Source organism: Elephas maximus, chromosome 9, assembly GCF_024166365.1.
Source record: "Elephas maximus indicus isolate mEleMax1 chromosome 9, mEleMax1 primary haplotype, whole genome shotgun sequence".
NCBI lineage: Eukaryota > Metazoa > Chordata > Mammalia > Proboscidea > Elephantidae > Elephas > Elephas maximus.
In genome coordinates, this window is record NC_064827.1 from 105,394,892 (window position 1) to 105,419,570 (window position 24,679).

The 24,679-nt window shown below is 44.5% G+C and overlaps 1 protein-coding gene across 4 annotated transcripts in view; it reads left to right on the forward strand.

The window, feature by feature from the left end:
• Nucleotides 1-24,679, forward strand: part of DAPK1 (death associated protein kinase 1) — a 223,757-nt gene that overhangs the window by 137,720 nt on the left and 61,358 nt on the right. For all 4 annotated transcript variants that reach the window (XM_049897030.1, XM_049897031.1, XM_049897033.1 and 1 more), the window contains exons 4-14: nucleotides 11,706-11,844; nucleotides 13,659-13,788; nucleotides 14,286-14,334; nucleotides 14,424-14,450; nucleotides 14,951-15,103; nucleotides 15,453-15,498; nucleotides 16,765-16,854; nucleotides 18,586-18,678; nucleotides 21,404-21,523; nucleotides 22,413-22,511; nucleotides 23,509-23,607. In XM_049897030.1, coding sequence (XP_049752987.1) covers nucleotides 11,706-11,844; nucleotides 13,659-13,788; nucleotides 14,286-14,334; nucleotides 14,424-14,450; nucleotides 14,951-15,103; nucleotides 15,453-15,498; nucleotides 16,765-16,854; nucleotides 18,586-18,678; nucleotides 21,404-21,523; nucleotides 22,413-22,511; nucleotides 23,509-23,607 — 1,045 coding nt within the window. The remainder of the gene's footprint in view (nucleotides 1-11,705; nucleotides 11,845-13,658; nucleotides 13,789-14,285; nucleotides 14,335-14,423; nucleotides 14,451-14,950; nucleotides 15,104-15,452; nucleotides 15,499-16,764; nucleotides 16,855-18,585; nucleotides 18,679-21,403; nucleotides 21,524-22,412; nucleotides 22,512-23,508; nucleotides 23,608-24,679) is intronic.

Here is a 24,679-nt window from a genome sequence, read left to right on the forward strand (position 1 = left end):
ACCTTGTTTTTTTAGTACAGTGTCAAGCTGAGCTCTGCATCTTCCTGCTTGTAAGTCAGCTTCAGCCCGCTGCCACTGGTCATTTGCCTGAATTTGAACATGCTGTCATTTAAGTGGTGGGCTTGGATAATCACATCAGGGACCACTTGGACTGGAACGCACGATTGCATATTATGCCTCGTCAGCAGCTGCCAGTACCTTCTTAACGGCTGAGTGATATGTCTGGCCCCAGATGGTATTGTGCCTTCTGGTATTGATAAATCGTGATGCATTTTCATTTTACCAGTCCAGCGTTCTGTTTCCATCTCAGAAGCTGAAAGTCATGATTCTGCTCTTTTATTTATGAATGAGCGTGATTACTTTAAAATCTTCATTTTGCTGCAGAGGCCATACTTTTATCTATGTCAGATTATTTCTCCATGACTTTGAGGCAAGGAGCCTTTTGGGGAGGAAGTATCCCAAATTATTTCCAAATTTGGGTCTCCTTACAAGATTGGAATCTTATTTTTCTTGCCGTAGTAGGCAGGGCTAACACGTTTGCAGCCCCATGCATATAACATGCACCTTTTCACTATCATTTCAGGTTTTCTGTGCCGTTAGCACAGGGAGGCAGTGGTGGTTCTATGGTAGAATTCCCGGCTTCTGTGTGGGGGACCGGGGTTTGAGTCCCAGCCAGTATACCTCACATGCAGCCACCACCTGCCTACCAGTGGAAGCTTGCGTGTTGCTATTATCTGAACAGCATTCAGCGGAGCTTCCAGACTAAGACACACCAGGAAAAAAGATCTGGCAATCTACTTCTGAAAATCAGGCAGCGAAAACCCTCTGGATCACAACGGTCTGATGTACAGCTAATCACGGGGATGGCTCAGGGCTAGGCAGCGTTTTGTTCCATTGTGCACGGAGTTGCCATGAGTTGGGGGCCATTTGATGGAAGCTAACAAGAACAACAGTCTGTCCTCCCCTGACTCATTGGACGTCCCATGTCAACCTGGAAACAAAGGAACTGAAATAAACTTGTCTGTTGTTGTTGTTGGTTCAACGCCACCTAAGAGGATTTGGGGTGTGGGCTGAAGGTGGAGATGTGAGGCAATTTAGAGCTTTTATGAGCATTTCTGGGCATCAGAAAGGAAGGGCTTTGAAAGGGAGGGAGCTAACATTTCTTGAACAACTACCATGTCTCATACTGTGCTCAGCGCTTTTCAATGACAGCCTAAGATATTGGGTCAAACTTTCCCCGATCCCTAGAAGGGGCCTTAAGTAGCTTTATTTTTCACAAATAATAATTTCCACTTACTGAGCATTTTTACGTGCGAGGCATTGAGCTAAGCACATTATATATATCCTGTCATTTAATCCTCATAAAACCAAAGGAGGCACTCTTCTCTGTATCTATTGCTGCCTAACAAACCACTGCAGAGTTTAGTGACTTAAAATGCAAATAATCATTTACCTTGATCACAGGGAAACCCAGGTGGCATAGTGGTTAAGTGCTACGGCTGCTAACCAAAAGGTTGGCAGTTTGAATCTACCAGGTGCTCCTTGGAAACTCTATGGGGCAGTTCTACTCCATCCTATAGGGTCGCTGTGAGTCGGAATCGACTCAGTGGCGGTGGGCTTGGGCTTGATCACAGATCTATAATTTGGGCAGGGCTCAGCTGACTCAGTTCATCTCTGCTCCTCACAGTGTAAGCTGGGATGGCTCAACTAGGACAGCATCTTCCAGTTGCAAGTCGGCTGCTCTCTCATGTAATTGGCTGTCGGCTGAGAGTTCAGCCAGGGATGTTGGTTCCTCTACAGATGAACCACTCCACAGTGCTGCTTTGGCTTCCCCACAGCATGGTAGCTAGGTTCTCAGGGCAAGTATTCCAGCAACAGAAAGTAGATACTGCCAGACTCTTAAGGCCTGGGCCTGAAAATTGCCATGGCATCTCTTCTGTTGTATTCTACTGGTGAAGACATAGAGCCTGCTCAGACTCAAGCTGAGGAGGAAGAGGGAAGAGACCACAGTTGTCAGTTGGAGGTTAAGTGCCCTGCCCTAGATACAGAGCTACCAAGTGAATAGGGTGGGGTCTGTATCCCCTATGCTCTGCTTTCTTCTAGGACCTGTGACACTCCTGAGTTAGCCAGACACCTGACTGATCTCAGTCCATGTTTCTGTACTTTTTCCTTCCATTACTGAGTCTACAGCATCAATGCCCTGCTTAGCTACAGAAGCTCAGCAAAGCAATCCCTGAATCTCTTCATCTGTGTTTGGAATTAACTTTATGAGTCACCCCCCTGTCAGAACTCTAGCCTTGAGAAGAAAAGATGCGGGAGTCTGTATAACCACCTTCAGATATGGGAAGCATGGCTGTGTGGGTCACTTAAGTGGCTTGTGTTCCATGACCTACGTTGTTATAGAACAGGGGTTGGTTGGCAAACTGCAGCTCGTGGGCCTGCCTCTTGTTTATATATGTTGCTGTTGGGTACTATGTAGTCCAACTCATAGCAACCCCATGTGGCAAAGTAGAACTGCTCTGTAGGGTTTTCTAGACTAATATTTACAGAAACAGATCACCAGCTCTTTCTCCCACAAAGATGCAGGGTGGGTTTAAACCACGAACCTTTCTGTTAGCCAAGCTCTTAACCTTTGTGCCACCAGGGCTCCTTGCTTATGTCTAGCCCTCAAGGAAAAAAAAAAATGTTTTTACCTTTTTAAATGGTTGAAAAAGTGAAGAAGACTATGCAATAGAGTTGAATAGTTGAAAAAAGACTGTATGGTCCCCCTAGAGCCCTTTACAGAAAAAGATTGTTGACCTCTGTTCTAGAGGGCAGAATCAGGACCCATGTTTGGTACTTAACCAAAGGTGGACTTCAGGTCTGTGTCCAGTTGTCCATGAGCAGAAAACAGCTGAAGGGTATGCAGACAGATGGCTGTGCCTGGGACACTAGAGATCAGGGGTATGTTGGTAATTGTTTTAACATTTAGCTCTCCTATTATAGTGTCTGAAAAACTCATTGCCATTGAGTTGATTCTAACTCACGGCGACCCCATGTGTTACATAGTAGAACTGCTCCATAGGGTTTTCTTGGCTGTACAGAAGCAGTTCACCAGGTCTTTGTTCTGCGTTGCCACTGAGAGGATTCGAACTGCCGACCTTTAGGTTAGCATCCCATCGCAAACCATTTGCACCACCCAGGCACTTTTATAATGTCTGGGGAGGAGGGTAAATAGGTGATTAGAAGACACTTTAGTTTTATTTGTGTATGTTTTAATTTTTTTAAAGGAGAATGTAGTTTTGTATTTCTGGCATAATACTTTTAAGAAACCTACGTTCAGTAAAGGGACCTGCCATCTCCCTCAATAAACCCAGCTCCACCAGGTTGGCAGGGGGCTCCCAGGTGGGGAGGGGTGTCTTCACGTGGCCACTGTGGCTCTTGCATGGCCCATGAGGTTGAACTTCCCCTTGAGGAATCTCTAATCACTACTATTACCTCCATCCTGGCCTCAGGGATGCTTAACACTCTTGCCTAAGCAAGAACATACTTTTTTCCTTAATTTCCTGTTGCACAGTTGAGACTGGACTGAAACATGTAAAATAGACTTTACCAGGGCTGGGAATGACAACAGGGAAATAGAGACACGTAACATAGATGGTCTTGGTTATAAAGTGCAGGGTTCTCAAACCCATCGCCATCGAGTCGATTCTGACTCACAATGACCCTATAGGACACACACTCAGATCGTAAGTCATATTATTATCCCCGTTAATAATGATGAGCAGTAGGTAAACATTCCCGTTTTATAGACAAACTGAGGCTCAGAAAGCAACCTGTTGGAGGTTGCAAAGCAGAGTCCAGATTTGAACCCAGGACACCTTCTTCCAATGCCTTTTAACCATTCGGCAATATTCTTCCCTTATGGACTTTGTTCTAGAAACCTTCAGAAGGCTCCTGCTGTTTGCACGACTCCCTGGGTAAAATGAAAGCTCACCCGGGCCCCATGAATTTTGAGTACCAGGCATGCTTTTCTGTGGGAATCCAGAACTCCTTTCAAGTTGTGGATTTGAGGCAAAAACAGACAGGAAATGTGTTTTCAAATACAGCTTGGTTTCAAAGCAGGAAGGGCTAATTCAGAGAAGGCGGTAAGGTCAGGGACTCCTTTGATATTATTTATTTGATTTGTGGGCTACAGAGTATAGGAGCAGGGAATGGTGTTCTCCCTCTTCTGAGGAGCAGGGAGTGCTGTTCTCCCTCCTCTGAGGAGCAGGGAGTGGTGTTCTCCCTCCTCTGAATCTGTTTCCAACCTTATATTCACACCTGTCAAACAAATGCAAAAAAGAGTGTATTGTGTTTTATCTTCCCTTTCACATTCCCCAGCTTCAACTTTGCATTCACCAAGGTCCTCAGTCAATTACCTAAGGAATTTAAATTAGAACCTGAGAGAGGAGATAGTGAAAACCCTGGATGGCTTCCCCTAGATCAACAAGAACATCGGACACTTAGCAATGACAATAAAGCACTGAGGTTCAGTTATGGGTTTATTTAAAGGCAAAGTAAAGGAGTCCTGGTGGCACAGTGGTTAAGCACTGGTCTGCGAACGAAAAGGTCCACAGTTGAAACCCCCCAGCCGCTCTGTGGGAGAAAGATGTGGCTGTCTGCTTCTGTAAAAATTACAGCCTTGGAAACCCTGTGGGGCAGTTCTACACTGTCTTCCAGGGTTGCTGTGAGTCAGAATGGACTCAGTGGCAAGGGTTTTTTGCTTTTTGTTTTAGAAGCAAAGCCAAGAGGTGGTCACCTTGTGCCTTCACATCACGTACACTAGAATAACCAGTTAACCAGCTGCCGTTGTGTCAACTCCACCTCATGCAGTCCCATGTGTGCGAGAGTAGAATTGTGCTCCATGGGGTTTTCAGTGGCTGATTTCTCAGAAGTAGATCTCCAGGCCTTTCTTCTGAGGCATCTCTGGATGGACTCGAAACTCCAGTCTTTTAGTTAGGAGCCAGGCACAGTAACAATTTATACCTAGGATCTCTTGTACCCAGAATACCCGTTAAAAACACCGTTGCCTTCGAGTTGATTTGACACATAGTGACCCCACAGGACAGCATAGAACTGCCCCATAGGGTTTCCAGGGAGCGGCTGGTGGAATCCAAACTGCCAACCTCTTGGTTAGTGGATGAGCTTTTAACCACCATTGCCACCATACACCAGAATGTTGTTGTTGTTGTTAGGTGCCATCGAGTCGGTTCCGACCCATAGCGTCCCTGTGCACAACAGAACGAAACACTGCCCGGTCCTGCGCCATCCTTACAATCGTTGTCATGCTTGAGCTCATTGTTGCAGCCACTGTGTCAGTCCACCTCGTTGAGGGTCTTCCTCTTTTCCGCTGACCCTGTACTCTGCCAAGCATGATGTCCTTCTCCAGGGACTGATCCCTCCTGTCAACATGTCCAAAGTATGTAAGACGCAGTCTCCCCATCCTTGCTTCTAAGGAGCATTCTGGTTGTACTTCTCCTAAGACAGATTTGTTCATTCTTTTGGCAGCCCATGGTATATTCAATATTCTTCGCCAACACCACAATCCAAAGGCGTCAACTCTTCTTCGGTCTTCCTTATTCATTGTCCATGAGCCTTGCCAGAGAGTCAGCTTCACATTCCGTGCAGGCCCAAAGAAACTCCCTTTCAACTGATTGACTACTCACAGCAGATTCCATCATGGGGGTGATCACATTTTATCAGATCTCATCGTGGAAGGGATCGTGTTATTAAGCTCCGTCATAACTCCCAAACCGCTGAGAATCATGGCCCAGCCAAGTTGACACACAACCTTAACTATCACAGCCTTTTCTTTCTCCCCATGTTGTCTCTATGAGGAATATCTCTCCCCTACAGCATAACTACAAATCACTGTGACTCAGCACAGATACCACTGCCTTCCAGACAAGTCCCAGACCCTAACCTGACAAGATAAGCTACGTCCCTTCTCTGTACCCCCTAGGCCCTCTGGTTGGGCTCCATCTTTGTTCTTACTTCATTATTTGATAATTATCTTTACATTTAGAATGAACCATATTAAATTGCCGATACTTGACTGCTTATGACCTAAAGAAATAGGAATTTCATATGGTCCAACCTAACGCATCTCTCTCTTCAGGCCCGTCAGCCTTGTGAGGCTGGGGACTGTGTCTTGTTCATCTCTCTATACCCAGCACGTGGCACAGTGCTTGGCGGTGCAGTCATTTCTCTCATGTTACTGTGACGGCCTACTTTTTTTTTTTTTTTTTTTAATTGTGTGTTAGGTGAAAGTTTACAGCTAAAGTTAATTTCTCATACAAAAATTTATATACGTATCGTTATATGACATTAGTTGCAATCCCTAAATGTGACAGCACACTCCCCCTTTCCACCCAGGTTTCTTGTGTCCATTCAATCAGCTCTTGTCCCTTCCTGCCTTCTCATCCTACCTCTGGACAGGAGGCACCCATTTGGTATTGTGTATTTGATTGACCTAAGAAGCACACTCTTAAGTTTTATTTTATGTTTTATAGTCCAGTCTAATCTTTGTCTGAAGCTTTGTTTTTGAAGCTTTGTTCTTATATGTGCCCTAGTTACATTTCGTTATGACCCCATAACTTTTAGGGAACTTTTGGTGGTAGTGGAAGGTGTGGGGAAGAAGCCTTCATATTCTTTTGGTGAAAATAGCAAATGCTTATTAGCATGCATTTCATACAATTTCCATAATAATGCTACTGTTTAAAACACTCTGACTCAAAGACCTAATAAAGGAGGTTAAACTTGCCTTCTCAGTTTGCTGCAGAGATTACTCATCTCTCCTTCCATCCATCTTCCTTCTCTTGAGCAAAATGTAAAATTTGAAACAAAGAGTAAAAGTACCGAGGTTTTGGCTGATTTCCTGGTTAGCATTATTCTATTGTTCCGCAACAACACTGATAAGTATTTGTGTTCTGGTTCCAGAAACAGCATGCATGAGAAAGTGCCTGGGGGGAAAAATGCCTCAGGTCACTTTCCCCCTCCGAGGTCATGGGGGCTGAGTAGGGGTTATTATTAAATGATGCTTGTTATTGTTCCCGAACCTTTGCTGAAATCAGTGTTAATTATTTTGACTAATTACTAAAGATTTTATAGGTAGAGTTTTATGACAAAGGCATGTGCCCTCCCAGGAGGAAGTTGGAAATGGAGGAAAGACCTCAGATTGGAATTAGGGGCAATGAGTGTCTGTGTAGGGCCTTTGGGGCGTCAAGAGGTCAGTGATGGATCTGAGGCCAGTGAGATGGGACCTGATGATGCAGCCCCCAGGACAAGTCATGGTGTGAGACCACATCGTGCACAATGTGAGGCTTGAACAGAGACTTGTGAGAAGGGCCGACGAAGAAAATGAGAGGAGCAGCTCAGGCCTCCTTGCTCTCCGTCTTGATCAGGCACTGCCGTTTTGCAATCCTGGCCCCTTGCTTTGGGAACTTGTCCTGTAACCCAGTGCATCTGTAACACGAGGACACAAGTGAGCGCCTGAAAAGAACAGAAATGTATTTTCTCACAGTTCTGCGGCTAAAAGACTAGAGATCAACCCATTTGAGGGGGAGGGGAGGGGAGAAGCAGGGCAGGAAGGGGGCCTTCATGTCGGAACCTCCAGGGGAGATCGGTAGGGCATTACAGGAGAGAGGTTCCTGCCCTTAGGATAACACTCGCTCCCACGTGCTGAGTCTGGACCACAGGCCAGACCAGCCAGGTGCTTTTCATGCATTTGTTATCTTTAACCTCACAGCCCTCATCCCTGATTAACTGAGGAGAAAAAGGAGGCTCAGACAGAAGAAATGGGTCACAGGGCTAGCAAGGTGCAGAGTTAAGAATTGCGCCTGGATGTGCCCCACTCTCGACTGCCCCCCATGGTGCTGAAGTCAGTGTGAAGGATTGAGACCAGCACCCTGAGAGTGCAGACACCAGGAGGATGGAAGAGTGAATCTATGACGAAACATCTTTCTCAGGGTTGTTTGGGTCACAGGTTTCCATTTTTTTCTCTTTTTTCCCTCCTGTAGTGGAGCCCGGCTGCTAACCAAAAGATTGGCAGCTCAAATCCACTAGGTGCTCTTTAGAAACCCTATGGGGCAGTTCTGCTCTGTCCTATAGGGTCCCTATGAGTCGGAGTCGACTCTATGGTAATGAGTTTGGGTTGGTTTTTTATAGTTGGAGGATGGATCCTGTTTGCTAACCAAAAGGTTGGCGGTTTAAACCCTCCAGCTGCTCTGCAGGAGAAAGATACGGGAGTCTGCTTCCATAAAGATTACAGCCATGGAAACTCTATAGGGCAGTTCCATTCTGTCAGCAGTGGGTTTGGCTTGGGTTTTGTAGTTGAAGGATTCCCTCTGCCCCTTTTGCTTGTTTTAAGAGGAATGAAAAACAAACCCATTGCTGTTGAGTTGATTTCGACTCATGGCGACCCAGGTGCTACAGAGTAGAACTGCTCCATTACTGGGTGTAATCTCTACAGAAGCAGATCACCAGGCCTTTTTCTGCAGCACCACTGGGTGGGTTCAGACCACCAACCTCTCAGTTTGCAGGTGAGCACAAATGATCGGGGCCACCCAGGGACCTTTTAAAAGAAATACAAAAAAAAAAAACCAACCCGTTTCTGTGGAGTCAATTGCAACTCATAGTGATCCTATAGGACAGAGTAGAGCTGCCCGGTAGGTAGGGTTTTCCGGGAGCAGCTGGTGGATTCGAATTGCTGACCTTTGGTTAGGTGAGAAGAGGGAGGGCTTCCGGTAATTGGGTGGGGAGGCAGTGTGGGAATACAAGGCCTAGGGTGCAGAGGAGAGGGCAGGGCAGACTTGTGTCTCCCAGGAGAGGAGGCTGAGGGCTGTGTGTGGGGGGGGCGGAGAGGGAGGTAGCCCATTTCCAGGGGGACATTCCCATGCCACCTGCAGGCCTCTGCCCTCCTTGGGCAGGGCTCCTTTGCTTCCTGGCTGGGTTCAGGCTTTGTGGCATCTCCCTGCCCAACCTCCCCCCACCCCTCCCACCCAGGGCTGGTAGAGCCCTCCTTGAGGCTGATTGATGCTCAGGGCCCAGGGAGGAGTCACGTGGACGATTCTCACTTCTGCCAGGCTCCTGGAGAAGGGCCCCAGGGGTGGACCAGTCACCTCAGCCTCCTGATAAACATCCTGAAGTTAAATATCAGAGGGAGGCCTTGTACTTAAGGCAGGGGCATGTACTTATGACCTTGAAAAATGGCTTTTAGTTTTTAGTGTGCTAAGAATCACCTCCACCACCCATATGTCAGTTTGTCACATAGTGGTGGCTTGCATGTTATTGTGATGCTGGAAGCTATGTTCCCACTGTTTCAAAATCTAGCAGGATCACCCACAGTGGACAGGTTTCAGTGGAGCTTCCAGATTAAGACAGACTAGGAAGAAAGGCCTGGCAATCTACTTCTGAAAATCAGCCAGTGAAGACCCTATGGATTACAACAGACTATTGTTTGATTCAGTGCAGGAAGATGTGCCCCCTATCTTGGAAAGCACTCAAAATACACAGTGACCACAACAATGGACTCAATCATACCAACAATCGTGAAGATGGTACAGGACCAGGCAGCGTTTCATTCTGTTGCACGTGGGCTCAACATGAGTCAGAGTGGACTCGACAGCAGCTAGCAACACCAGCAAAGAATCACCTGGGGTGCTCGTTCAAAATGCTGAGTTTCCTGGTCCCCTCTCCTGGAAACTCTCAAGAAGCAGGTTGGAAGTGAGGTGCAGAATCCACTTCTTTCTATTTAAAAAAAAAATTTAACGTGGCATTTTCATTAAATCGACTATCAAAGTAGAGAAAGAAGACCTGTGAATGCAATTCCAAAGAACCTATACCTTCACCAAACGGAACATAATATTAAAAAGGGAAAAATAAAAGGGCCCAGATACTCCAGGCCAGGACGCACCTGCCCTTGGGGTTCACGTGCCCATGGGATTCACCATGTGAGTCTTACAAAAGCAGCTGTCTTCTCTTTCATTCTGCTTCATGCAGTTGGCCCACGTATTTTAAAAACAAGTCTTGTAGGGTAAACAGACACAGTCATTGTGTTTGTGGACATCTACGTGAAGACTTGAAGGCCCAGACCTGCACTTTTAAAAACATCCCAAGGATTCTGATGCCAGGGGATCCCGAGCCCCGCTGAGAAAAACCTGGACTTGGAGGGTGCCGCAGGGATGAGGGGGAAGTCTGAAACATTAGGAAAACTGCTCTTGGGTGGTGGCTGTTGAATCTTGTGGATCTCAGTTTTCTACTCCGTGTGGATGTAAATGCGGTAGGTATGTTTATGGAGCTGTCTTGCTGCAAGAAAGAGAATGAACACAGCAGTTATGTGCATAATTGCAGTTAATTATTATGTTGTGCATGTATGGTTAAACTTGATAAGGATTAACTTATAAAAAACTCTTATTAAAAGTTCCCTGTTATTTGCCATTAATCACCATCGTGGCTTTCCTAGGGGAGTTTGTTCATTCATCCACTTGATAAAAATATTCAGAGTGCCTGCCTTGTGCTGGGAGGTGGGGGGACACCGGCCACCAGCTGCCCTCACGGGAGTTAGAGTCTGGTAAGGAAGGCAGATTAAAGAAGTCCTCAGGTAACCATGTGCTGTTCAGTTCTGTGTTTCAGTTTATTTACTTTAATTAAGCGCTGTGTTAAATTCATTACTAAATGTGATAATTATGAATTTAGAAGTATTTGCATATCACTGGGGGCATTGGTGGCTCAGTGGTAGAATTCTTGCCTTTTATGCAAGAGACCCAGGTGCAATTCCCAGCCCGCACACCTCATACACAGCTACTACCCGTCTGTCAGGGAGGCTTGTGTGTTGCTATGATGCTGAATGGGTTTCAGCGGAGCTTCCAGACTATGGGAAGAAAGGCCTGGCAATCTTCAGCCAATGAAAATCCTATGGATCACAAAGGTCCTATCTACAACCGATCATGGGGATGACACAGGACCCTTCAGTTGTGCCTGGGTTCTCCATGAGTCCAGCCAATTCAAAGGCAGCTAGCAACAGCATTTACATATTAAACAAACAAAAAAGAAAAATCCTTTTCAGACCATATATTACGATTTTTGGTTTAAGAATTTAAGATGATGGATTTTCTAGGCACCCTCTAATAGGGATATGCAGATATAGTCCATAAATCATATACACTGTCCATTTGTAGGTTTTAAATTTTTCTCAGTGAGTTAAGACCTCACCTTTAAATAGGTTTAATTAAAATATTCTGAAGAATCGTTGATTTTTTCCCCCATCGGATCTCTGTCCCCCCTCAACCCCCCCATTTGTGAACATAGTATTTAGGAAAATGATACCCAATTTCTTCCAAGCACCAAAACAAAAACCAAACACCAAACCGTTCCCATCAACTCTATTCCGACTCATAGTGGCCTTACAGGATAGAGTAGAACTGCCCCCCACAGGATTTCCAAAGAGCAGCTGATAGATTCGAACCGCTGACCTCTTGATTAGCAGCCGAATTCTTAACCACTACGCCACCAAGCATAAATGCGCCTTGATGCAGAATTCCAAAGGTGTATTGATTCGTGCCTAGCTGTTTCAGCATATCTTTATGCTGTTTTCTTGCCTGGAGTTTGAGTACTCCGGTAGTCTGTGAGTGAACAAATCAGTGTGAAACAGTTGTCATCAATAACCTTGGCTTCCTGGCTCTCAGTGTTGCAGGTGGCGAGCTGTTCGACTTCTTAGCTGAGAAGGAATCTTTGACTGAAGAGGAAGCAACAGAATTCCTCAAACAAATCCTCAATGGTGTTTACTACCTGCACTCCCTTCAGATTGCACACTTCGATCTTAAGGTAGGTTGCAGGCTGTGATCCGGGTGGAAGCGGATGCAGACCACAGCACTGTTTGTAAGAGAAATGGAGGCATTAAATAAGCATCTTAAAGACATACATTTTTTTTTTTCCTGCATGAGTTTATCAAACAGAATTATCAATATAAATCAGCAAGTAGATAATGTATGCCTGCTGCAGGGATTTCTGCTTTTTGAGGGGAAGAGGCTTAAGATGAACGCTTTCATTGTGGAATCTGTGGTGAAGAATTGAGGGGTTTTACCAGTAGGGTCTTTAAGCAAGGGGGCTGCTCTTGATTACCAGGACATCTCCAGCTGGTGTGGCCAGAGGCTGACACACTTTTCACTCTCCCTGTGGCTCCTGGAGGTCCCTGGAGGGCACGGGTTGCTTATGATTGGCTACAAACCTAAAAGTTGGTGGTTCGAACCCACCCAAAGGCATGATAGAAGAAAGCCCTGGTGATCTGCTCCCATAAAATTGCAGCCATGAATGTCCTCCTTTGGAGCAGTTCTAGCCTATAACACATGGGGTCACTATGAGTCAAAATTTGTCTTTGTGGCTCTAGGGCAGATAACATGGAAGGTGTCTTGAGCTGTGTTCTCCTTTCATTACAGAGGCTAATGGGCCTAACTCAATCAAACCAAACTTTTAGGGTGGCTAACTGGGGTCTTTGCTTGGCTGGAGGTAAGGAATGATGGGTTATAAAAAGGAATGTAAGTCATATTCCCAGCTGTCAAAGAGTTTATGGTCTCCTGGAAAGAGAAGACATAAACATGTGAGACAGGAAGTGACAATGTAAGATTCAAGTCACAGTTGAAAGCAGTGAGAAGAGATGTCACAAAGCCGGGTGTGCATGACTGCCAGGGGGATGATTCAGATAACTGGTGCTAGGATCAGACTTCAGAGAGGGGAGGGTTTTCTCCATACTTACTGTAGCAGAGATATCAAGACCCCATCTGAAAATTTGGCAGTGGATATGAGTGATGGTTGCACAACATGATAAATGCAATCAGCGTCACTGGATCGTACATGTAAAAAAATGCCAAATCGGCAGATGTGTTACATGTATTTTTAACACAATAAAAAAAACCTTGCCTGTATCTTCCCAACACTCATTCCTATGTAAACTCCCCAAAGGCTGCTCACTGCAAACACCTGCGACTCTCTGCCTAATGTCTTTTTTTCTGGCCCTAGGAGCTGAAAATGCCAAAGAGTAGATGCCCACACAGCAGCTCTTGACAGTGTAGGATGAGGGGGTGGTGGATAAACCCCCCAACTTTCCCCTGCTTCCACTGGAATAACTCTGAGTTCTACTCTTTCTTCCCGAGTTCCCTAGAGGGGTTTCGCTGCAGTCACCCATACCTTAATAAGACAAGACACCTTGTATCAGCTTCCTTCCTTCTCTCCTTTTCCTGTCCCCTCGTTATTTCCTGGTGACACTTTCCATGTACACCACTTGCGCCCGAATCCTTGTCTTAGATTTTCTTCTGGAAAAACTTAAACCAAGACATTTCTTTTTCCTGGTGTTCTCTTTCAACTACCCTTTTTCCCTACTTTTTGGTTGCTTTTTTTAGGAGAGGAGCCCTGGTGGTGCAGTGGTTAAGAGCGCAGCTGCTAATCAAAAAGTCAGCAGTTTGAATCCACTAGCCACTCCTTAGAAAACCCATGAGGGAGTTCTACTCTGTCCTATAGGGTCTCTATGAGCTGGAATTGACTCAACAGCAGTGGGTTTTGGGGGTTTTTTAGGAGAGGGGAAGAAATATTCTGTCATCCTTGTCCTTACCATAGTATATCATAGCTGCTTCTTTTTTTTTAAGCCTGAAAACATAATGCTTTTGGATAGACATGTCCCCAAACCTCGGATCAAGATCATTGACTTTGGGTTGGCCCATAAAATTGACTTTGGAAATGAATTCAAAAACATATTTGGGACACCAGAGTTTGTTGGTAAGTTTCTTTTATTTCTCATAAACGTGATGATCCAAAATTTCCTCTGCTGTAGGATTATAAGGAAACCCTGGTGGTGAAGTGCTGCGGCTGCTAACCAAAAAGTCTGTAGTTCGAATCCCCCAGGCGCTCCTTGGAAACTCTATGGGGCAGTTCCACCCTGTCCTATAGGGTTGGTATGAGTCAAAATCGACTTAACGGCAGCGGGTTTGGTTTTGGAAACGCTGATGGCGTGGTGGTTAAGTGCTATGGCTGCTAACCAAGAGGTTGGCAGTTTGAATCTGCCAGGTACTCCTTGGAAACTCTATTGGGCAGTTCTTTTTTTCCACTCTGTCCTGTTGGGTCGCTATGAGTCAGAATCAACTCAACGGCAGTGGGTTTGGTTTTTTGGTTTTTCTATAGGATTATATCCCTGGCCCATTTTCTGACTTATACATGAAGATAGAATCTGACGTTTGCTTCCCTCCCCCGCTAAGTGTGTGTTTATTTCCTCTTAGCTCCTGAGATAGTCAACTATGAACCCCTTGGTCTCGAGGCGGACATGTGGTAAGGAGCCTGTCTGGGTGGTGTTGTCTTTCTGATTTATTTTACCACACTTCTGACCTGTTTTGTTTTTTTTTTTCCCTCTGTCTTAGGAGCATTGGGGTAATAACCTATATTCTGTAAGTATCAAAATCCACAACTACGCCCTTAGCCATTTTCTATGAGACCATATGTTTTATTAATCATTAAAGGCGTGAGGTTGATCTCCTCTGCTGACACATGGTTTTTATGTAAACATATTCATTTTACACCCCCAGAACACGTTTAGTTTATGCTAATGAAACGTTTTCTCCTAATTCTAAAGGTTTCTTCAGAAACTATGACATAGTCGCTTGAAGGAAAGCTTGGCTGTCTGTCACTGCTGAGAAAATAGGAAAAAGGGGTTTTTAACTACAAGACACTTTTCCAGATAAACTTCTTAAATGAATCTTTTGCATTACGCTAACTGTTTTATTCATGACAGTTAACTGTCCTATAAAATGTAATTGAATTCGCTAGTGCTTGCCCAGGGGCCAGAAGATAATCTTATTCCACTCTCCCCTTATCAGGTATTGTAGGAACAAAATGGCAACATGAGAGATAACTATAAATGTTCTGTGCCTCCCTTTATTTTTAACAGCTTAAGTGGGGCCTCCCCGTTTCTTGGAGACACAAAGCAAGAAACATTAGCAAATGTATCTGCCGTCAACTATGAATTTGAGGAAGAATACTTCAGTAATACCAGTGCCCTAGCCAAAGATTTCATAAGGAGACTTCTGGTCAAGGATCCAAAGTGAGTGTCTTATTCCCGAAAGGCGCTGCGCCACGCCTCAGCTAGCCAGGCGTCAGCTCTGTTCCCCACGTGCCACCACGTTAATCAGCCCCTGGGTGTTTCTGCCTGGTGAAAGGAAACACTTCAGAAAATGCAGTGTCCTTGTTATCTGCTCAGTCAGCTTCTGCAGGCACCATGGAATCATCACGGAAAGACCGATGTAATTTTCAGCTTTCTTCCATGAAGCAGGCCCCAAACTACGTTTTCTAGAGTGTCTGTTTGGTAGGCTCCGCCCGCATGGAAACAACCTCAGTGTTTACTGTTCTGGTCACAGCATTTTTTTTTTTCTCTCCCTCTTCTACCCGCAAAGGAAGAGAATGACAATTCAAGACAGTTTGCAGCACCCCTGGATCAAGGTAAATTACATTTTAGGTTGCTCTTGAAGTAATTATAGCCCAAAACCAGACCAGTTGCCATGGAGGCAATTCTGATTCATGGCAACCCTGTGTATGTCAGAGTAGAACTGTGCTTTGTAGTGTTTTCAATGGCTGATTTTTCAGAAGTAGATTGCCAGGCCTTTCTTCCAAGGTGCTTGTGGGTGGACTTGAACCTCCAGCCCTTTGGTTAGTATTTGAGCATGTTAACCATTTGCAACACCCAGCAACTCCTGAGTATTATGAGGCATAACGGAATTCATTTGTCCCAGAGTATATTGCAAGTTACTATGGATTTTAGCAACAGACCACATCCGGGGTATTGTGTTTGCTCTTGTGCCATATTCTAAGAAAACTAACAGATTAGAGTGTATCTACCTGTCTGCCAGTGGGGGCTTGTGTGTTGCTGAAATACTAAATAGGTTTCACTGGAGATTCCAGGCTAAGATGGCCTAGGAAGAAAGGCCTGACAGTCTACTTCCAAAAATCAGCTAGCGAAAACCCTATGACTCACAGCAGTGGATTCCACAACCAATCACGGGAATGTTTGAAAACTGAGCCGCATTTTGTTTCATTGTGCACGGGGTTGCCATGAGTTGAGGCTGACTCAGCTACAGCTAACAACAGCAACACTATTAGGGGATAGGCCAAATTTACTGAGCTCTGAGGTCCCTCCAGGAACCCTGGTGGTACAGTGGTTAAAGTGCTGGACTGCAAACCAAGGGGTCAGCAGTTCGAACCCAGCAGCCACTCTGCAGGAGAAAGATGTGGCAATCTGCTTCCATAGAGACTTACAACCTTGGAAACCCTATGGGGCAGTTCTACTCTGTCCAATATGTTTGCTAGGCATTAGAATCAACTCGACCACCATGGGTTTGGTTTTGCCTTTGGTTTGAAGTCCCTCCTAGGTCTAAATTACTTGATTAAGTTAAAATGTCTCATAACATGGCCTTGCTGTGAATCTTGGCATTCTTGAACTATCAGTGTTGAAAATTGTCATTCATCTTGGCTCCAAGTTCAACTTTTCGCTTCTCCCCAGTATCCAGCCTTTATGGCTCTCAAACCCTCAGACACAAGCATTAGCCTCCCGAGACTGGGTTCCTAGGTTCTGCGTACTACCCCACCTTGTTGTGCTACTTGCATGAGGTAAATGTGTGTCAACATGCTGCCTAATGAGAGGTTTCCAAAAGTTGTCATATATAATTTGAGAGTTAAAAAAAAATTTTTTTTCTTGGACTTTCATTTTAGCCTAAAGACACACAGCAAGCACTTAGTAGAAAAGCGTCAGCAGTAAACATGGAGAAATTCAAGAAGTTCGCAGCCCGAAAAAAATGGAAAGTAAGATTATTTGATATGGAGGGGTTGGCAAATTCTGTTTCCTCTGCAGAACCCTGTCTGTTCAAAGTCCATCTCTTTTGATAATGGCCATTTGGAAAATATCGATCCATCTGGTTGGTTTTTTGGGGTTTTGTTTTGTTCTAATTCACTCTGTAGTCTGCTGCACCACCAGCCTTTTTTCAGAGATAGGCAAAAACGATATTTCAGTCCTTTCGACTCCTATTTTCAAATGTAATTTTGCATTTTTTTTTTTTAATCGGAACCATTCCAAGGGCATATTTTGGATTCAGCTCAATAAAGTTATAGCGAAGTCTTTTCTCTTGGCCCCACGAACCAGGTTTTAAACAGACTTGTTCTTTGTGGTACGCAGCCGGGCATTATATTTACACCAGAACTTGGGGAAATGGTTCTCTCAACAGCCTTTGTCTATGAATGGTTTGGTTGGAGCGGGGAGTGAGGTGGGTGGGGAGCATTTGCAGTGTGGCCCTGACTTCCTCAACCTGGGTGGAGCTGTGAGCATTTGCAGTGTGGCCCTGACTTCCTCAACCTGGGTGGAGCTGTGAGCATTTGCAGTGTGGCCCTGACTTCCTCACCCTGGGCGGGGCTGTGAGCATTTGCAGTGTGGCCCTTTGACTTCCTCACCCTGGGCGGGGCTGTGAGCATTTGCAGTGTGGCCCTTTGACTTCCTCACCCTGGGTGGGGCTGTGAGCATTTGCAGTGTGGCCCTTTGACTTCCTCACCCTGGGCGGGGCTGTGAGCATTTGCAGTGTGGCCCTTTGACTTCCTCACCCTGGGCGGGGCTGTGAGCATTTGCAGTGTGGCCCTTTGACTTCCTTAGCGTGAGTGGAGCTTGGGCGGGGCTGTGAGTATTTGCAGTGCAGCCCTTTAGCTTCCTCAGCCTGAAAGCCTCTGCACAGGCTGTGTGTGCATACCAGCCATCCTTGAAAAAAAAAATCACAGTTTGTAGTTAAGAAGGCTGCAGGATGGCTTTCCGTGCCCAGGGTCGTATCAAATCCAGGGGAAGCAGGTATCTCCCTAGCACTGGGCCAGAAATATAGCTCATTTTCATGCTCATCAAGTTTGGGGGTGTCATGACAGGGATGAAGAGGCCCATAATACTAGAAGACTTTAGACCTTCCTTTTAGCCCCGAAGATACCCTTAGAATAAAGCTTAAAATACACAGTAAACAGACACACGTTCTTTACATGTTGCTTCTGCCGTTGAATGTAAATGCTGACGTATTTGTCCTATAGACTAAGGGTCCCCTACCTGTCGGTTTCCACCTCTGTGTGAGGTCTGATGGTCAGATTACCTAGCATTATCCATGCACCTGTTAGATCTTCATTGACCAGAGTATACAGGGCAAGGCCCCTGAAAAACATGAGGGGGGTACGTGTAAGGGGCTTGTCCCGGGTCAGATCACGTGTCCCAAAGAGCAGAGATCAGAGTAGCAGGAGAGAAGGGTGTGGAGCATGCAGGTCTGTGGTTTAATAATGAAATTCAGGAGCATCTTTCTCCATCCCGTTGTCTTGGTTCATAAGGCCTTTAGAGTTATTCTTTAAGCAAATACCACCCAGCCCACCTGTGAGATTGCCCACCCCGAAGACTGTATGCTGTAAACAGTAAGCACTATCCCAAAGCCTGTGCCATTTGCACTCATTTGAGGATTGTTACATAAGTTCTCTCTCTCCCTGCCTTTTTCCTTCCGTTGTTTTCTTTTGTTTTTAAAGCAATCGGTTCGCTTGATATCACTGTGCCAAAGATTATCCAGGTCATTCCTGTCCAGAAGCAACATGAGTGTTGCCAGAAGTGATGATACTCTGGTAAGCAAATCAGTTTCCTTTGCCGAGGTTCCTTTTTAACACTGTATTTAGAATGTTCAAGTTAAATTCTGTTTGCTCAACAGTCCAGAAAACCTGAGGTCATGGAAACATCAGGCCTTTTCTTCCTCTCGAGGTGGTGGGGCAGGCAGAGGCGGGGTGATTTGAGGAACCCTATTGCCTCTTCTCTCCTTTCCTCTCTTTGTCCTCATTGGCACTATATCCACTCCCACCCCTATTGCCTCACTCGCACACTTTGGTAAAAAAGAGACTGGCCAGTAGAAGAGGAAAGAGCTTGTTCTAATTTGTACAAACTAAAATTAAAAACCTGTTGCCGTCAAGTTGGTCCAGACTCATAGTAACCCTGTAGGACAGAGTAGAACTGCCCTATAGGGTTTCGAAGGAGCAGGTGGATTCAAACTGCTGACCTTTTGGTTAGCTGCCAAGTTCTTAGCCACTGCGTCACCAGGTCTCCACACTAAAATTAGAGCCCTCAGATTGCCACTGACATAGGAGAATCTTAGACCATAGTAGTAGAAAAAGGGAAGATTGCCCTTCCTCCCTCCACACATCCCCCAGAAAATCAGGGAAAATGCAGTGTTGCTTTCTGGCTTATGTCTCAGTAGACCTGAAGACTAAACCCACTTGACTTAAAAAAAAAAAAACCAAACCCACTGCCATTGAGTTGATTCTGACTCATAGTGACCCTGTAGGACGGAGTGGAACTGTCCCATAGAGTTTCCAAGGAGCGCCTGACAGATTTGAACCTGCTTGACTTACTGACATAATATTGACAGCCCAAGGCTCCTGAGAACAAACCTAAGTTTTTTCTCCACTAATCCAAACTGAAACCTAATTCCAGATTAACCCTTCAGATATGACTGGACGAATCTGAATTCAACAAGACTTTCCCCTGACAGTCAGCCAACAGGGCTTTGTGAACTCCGGAGGCAAAGGGACTCCAGAAAAGGTGGAAAGGGTGGTTCTGTGGGAACCACCCTCTCCCGTAACTGGATCGTCTGTGTTGCCTTGAGTGGAATCCAGGGACTTCAAGGGCAGGATCACACATCAGCAGACACCAGCATTTCTTTTTCCTGGAGCTAGTAGTTTCGCTGAGGCTCCAGATCTAGCCTTGTAGAGTAAAAAGAGATAAAACAAAATAAAGAACCCAAGCCAGTTGCCAGTGAGTTGACTCTGACTCATGACAATCCTGTGTGTGAACCCTGCTCCTTAGGGTTTTCAGTGGCTGATTTTTGGACGTAGATCACTGAGTGCGGAAGAAGCAAGACAGGAGCAGAAGAGAGGATCAGGAATTGTCTGAGACTGGCATTGGAACCAAGAAAAAGATACAAATGATTAATCTAAATCTTAGATTCCTGTTGCTGCTGGCAGTAATAATGCGAGTGATTTTAAGATTATAAATTGCGTTCATCCTGAAGAATCAGGTGGGAGAAAATATATGTGTTGCAATGAATAATGTAGCGTATGAGAGGGACCCAGGGTCGGGTAGAAACTTCGAGCACGGAGATCGCCTGCCAGACCTCAGATTCTGTCATAGCCTCAAAATTGTGCGTGTCACAAGCACAAGTTAGAACAATCTGCTTTCTTTCGTTCTCCTCATTTCTCTTGACTTCCACTTTGCCACAAATGCCTGTTTGTCATCAACTTACATTGTGGTAGAAATCAATACCAGTGGTATTCTTCAACGTGTATTCTATAAAAAGCTTATTAAAACCCTCATGAAGCTTGTTTGAGTTCAGATCTGTAGAGAAGAGAAAGCAAAGTTCAGAGGAATGCTTTATTTCTTCTGCCCCTACAAGCAGACATTCTTGGATACACTCTTCCAGACCTGAAATTTCAATGGCTATAAGTATAAATAATATACTAATAAGTATACTAATGTAACTAATATAAGTATAACCAATAGGTATAACTCTATACTTATAAATCCAGAAAATTTGGGATTTTTTCTAGTTTATTCTTTGGTTTTAATGTGCCATATTTTAGAAATATCTTATTATAGAAAACTTTGATGATATAAAATTTAACTAACTTCTTTTTGAACATTTTCTAGTTATTTTCCCTTTATATTTAGGAATGTATCCATTTCCCTTTTTCTGGACCTTATTTTCACTTTTCTCCCCTTTTTGGGCCTAAATTTAAATAATTGTGACCAGCCTAAAGAGAATTTTCCCATGTTATTCTATACCTAGAAAAGGAAGAAACTCAAGTGACCAAAAGTGACAATTCTGTACTTGGAAAAATTGCAAGTTAAGAATATCTCATTCAAAGACAGACAGCATTTCCTTGGTTCTATGGTTTTTCTTTTTCCATGTCTAGAAGGAAAGTCCAAAGCATGTCTTGGTTATACCTGAAATTTTCCACAGTGGTGTTTGGGCTGATATTGTGACAGATTCCTAAGATAAACCCAAAGGATAGTTTGTCATCATTCATGTTCTTCATCTGAACCTTGAAAGCTGATGTTCTCTGGGTTATAACTCAGGTGACATTAAGGCACAGGTAAATAGTAGATGGAGTTGGCTTCCAACATGGAAGAGGCACAAAGTAACGTCCTATTTCCCTTCATGACCATGAGGGTTTTTAATTACTAAATGGCTTACTGTCCTCTGAATGCCCCTTTTTACGAATGAACACTGATTTCTCTTATGGATAAGGGATCAGGGCCAACAAGCTAACTCCTTCTTCCCTCGTCACTGTCTCTCTCAAGGATGAGGAAGACTCCTTTGTGATGAAAGCCATCATTCATGCCATCAACGATGACAATGTCCCAGGTCTGCAGCACCTTCTGGGCTCTTTGTCTAACTACGATGTTAACCAACCCAACAAGGTCAGATACTATTCTGCCAGGGTGCTTGGAGGGTGGATCATGGGCGACTGGACACTTGGAAGTCCAGTGTGGAAAGGACTCCATCTACTTCTCCCTTGTCCCTTCCCGTTGGAAACTCCACTGTTGAAAAATCACTTCTGTTTAGAGAGAGATTTTAGTTAGAAATGAGGTCTTTTGAGCTCATGGTCTTCCTTCATACAAGACCTCTCTACATGCACGTATTGCACCTTGTCTTAACTGCCTAGTGCTGCTGTAACAGAAAGTACCACAGTGGTGGTTTAAAGAGCAGGAGTTTGTTTTCTCACAGTTCAGGAGGTTAGAAGGCCAAATTAAGAGTGTGGCTCTAGGGCGAGGTCCTTCCTTGTTGATTTCAGCTTCTAGTACCCGCCGGCAATCCTTGGCATCCCTGGGCACGTAGATGTGTTTGCCGTGCGTGTCTGTCTTCATATGGTGTCTTCCCCCTGTAGTTTGTGTGTCTATTCTGTTCTTTTTAGAACTCGTAAGTGATGATGAGTTTAAGACCTACCCTACTCTGGTACAACCTCGTTAATATAACAAAAGAAAACCCCTATTTCCAAATAGGGTCATATTTACAGGTATGGGAGTTAGAATTTTAACACATATTTTGGGGGGCACAATTCAATCCATAACAGACCTCTACTGATTAAATCCGTGAAACTTGAAATACACTCATCCCGCAAATGAAAATGTCGCCTTTGATGATGAACCGGAAGGAAGAAGAGCCGTTGTGTTCTTCTGGTTGTTTCCATTCCTGTTATGCTGCGGGAGATAGGGAAGGTGTGTGGGGACAGCTAGGATACTTTGGGCTTTTCCTTCCCTACCAGACCTGTAAAATTGTACATATGTGTTTTTTTCTTGCCTTTTGCAGCATGGGACACCTCCGTTACTTATTGCGGCTGGCTGCGGGAATATTCAAATACTGCAGTTGCTCATTAAAAGAGGCTCAAGAATTGATATCCAGGATAAGGTCATAATTCAGTTTTATTGCAAATTAATTAAGTTTTTAGGTATTTCCAAATGTCTCTTAATCACGGGTACGGGGAGGGGAATACAAAACAAACACATGTATGTACTAATTCATTTCTCTTTCCTGTAAAGGAAGGTGAAGTCCTGGAATAGCCTGGTACAATCTAACCCATAATGTTAGAAAGAAAAAGGCAAACATGTATCTTCCTCTTGGCACTGTGGCTTGATACGAGCATTTCTTTGTACGCTACGCCAGATTTTACTCCTTAATGATCATGTTTACTCAGTAGTGTTAGATGTCACACTTGGAAAAGTTTTTGTTAGCTAATTAATCTCTTCAGAAATGTATTTGCCTACATGCTAATTGGAAACCCTGGTGGCATAGTGGTTAAGTGCTACAGCTGCTATAACCAAGAGGTTGGCAGTTCGAATCCTCCAGGCGCTCCTCGGAAACCTCTGTGGGGCAGTTCTACTCTGTCCTATAGGGTCACTATGAGTCAGGATCTACTCGATGGCACTGGGGGTTTTTTTTTTACATGCTAATTAGGGCAACAGAGGGAATATGACGCATCCTGAAATGTAGCTCACATTGGAATGTAGACACTATTGATTACAGCTGCTGGTTGTTACCGTGGATACATCATCAGCTTCCATAGACTTGGGGTAGAGCTTTACAGTGTAGGGAATTCTAACCAGGGGCTGAAATGAGAGGTTTTTTTTTTTTTTTTTAATCAATTTTAGATTTATAAAAAAAAGTTGCGGAGCATTGAAGAGAATTCCCATATACTTTTCACCCAGCTTCCCCTAATGTTAACATCTTACATAACCACTGTACATTGGTCACAACTAAAAAATGAAATGAGGGTTTTATTCCTCCTGAGAGTTGTTTGTTTGGGCTTTGCCATCACTAGGAAAGGAAACACTAGTGAGTCTGAGTGATGCATGCGTTCAAGTCCACCCGCCCTCTCGAAATGTAACTCTGTGTTGGTTTTGTACAGGGCGGATCCAATGCCATCTACTGGGCCTCTCGGCATGGCCACGTGGATACCTTGAAATTTCTCAATGAGAACAAATGCCCTTTGGATGTCAAAGACAAGGTAAGGCTACTTCTTTTCTCAGGAGGGACAATTTAAGCCAAACCCATGGTGGTCGAACTGATTTGAACTCTCAGTGACCCTGTAGGACAGAGTAGAACTGTCCCATAGGGTTTCCTAGGGTATAAATCTTTACAGACGCAGTCTGCCACATCTTTCTCCCACAGAGCAGCTGGTGGGTTCAAACCACCGACCTTTTGGTTAGCAGCCGAGCGCTTTAACTACTATGCTACCCGGACTTCTAGGAGGGACAAATGGAAGTAATAAAAGGATGTATTTGAAGGCTGGCATGCCATGCGCATGAGGACCCAAAAAAGCATTCAGGACCAAAATCTTCTTGCAGAGAATTTAAGTTGGAAATTTCTTCTTGCTGGTGGTTTGGTCTGCTGTTAAAATCTGCTTTTAGCTGAAATCTGCCAGATTATTGCCGTAATATGTAAGCAGTAAATTATCTTCCCCGTAACGAGAAAACTCAAAGTTCTAGCAGAAAGACAACCAGAACAAGACCTGGGTCCTGATTCTCTCTTGACTCTCCTTGTGCTTTTAAACAGATCTCTTCACCTTTTTTTCCTCTTTGAAGTTCTTCCTGCTTTGAGATAGTTGACAATGCTGACCTTACTATCACTGGCACCAGAAGGATTAATGTGATAATGCACATAAAGTAAGGCTTTTTTGGCAAAGAAGTTTAAAAAAAGTTACTGATTTAGCAAGATACCTTACTTCCGTGTCGTGTGTACGTACATCTCATTCAGTGTACACAACAAACTGTGAATAACTGGCAGTGCTTGAACCTGGACCCAGGATTCCTACCTCTTCATCCATTATTTACCGTACACCACATCTCTGCTTTAATACTTGTAGATGAATTTGTTGTGTTCGGTCAGGGCTGCCACATACAGTTGTATGGGTTGTGCACTGCACAGAGAGTACCATATCTAAGAGATGACATTCACATCAAAAGTACATATATTTATTGTAGCAGCTTTCTAGCAGATGGCAATAAAATATCTGTTTTTAAAATATATATATATTCCTGCAATTTTTTGGCAGCTGTAACTCAAGTATAAGGTGTACC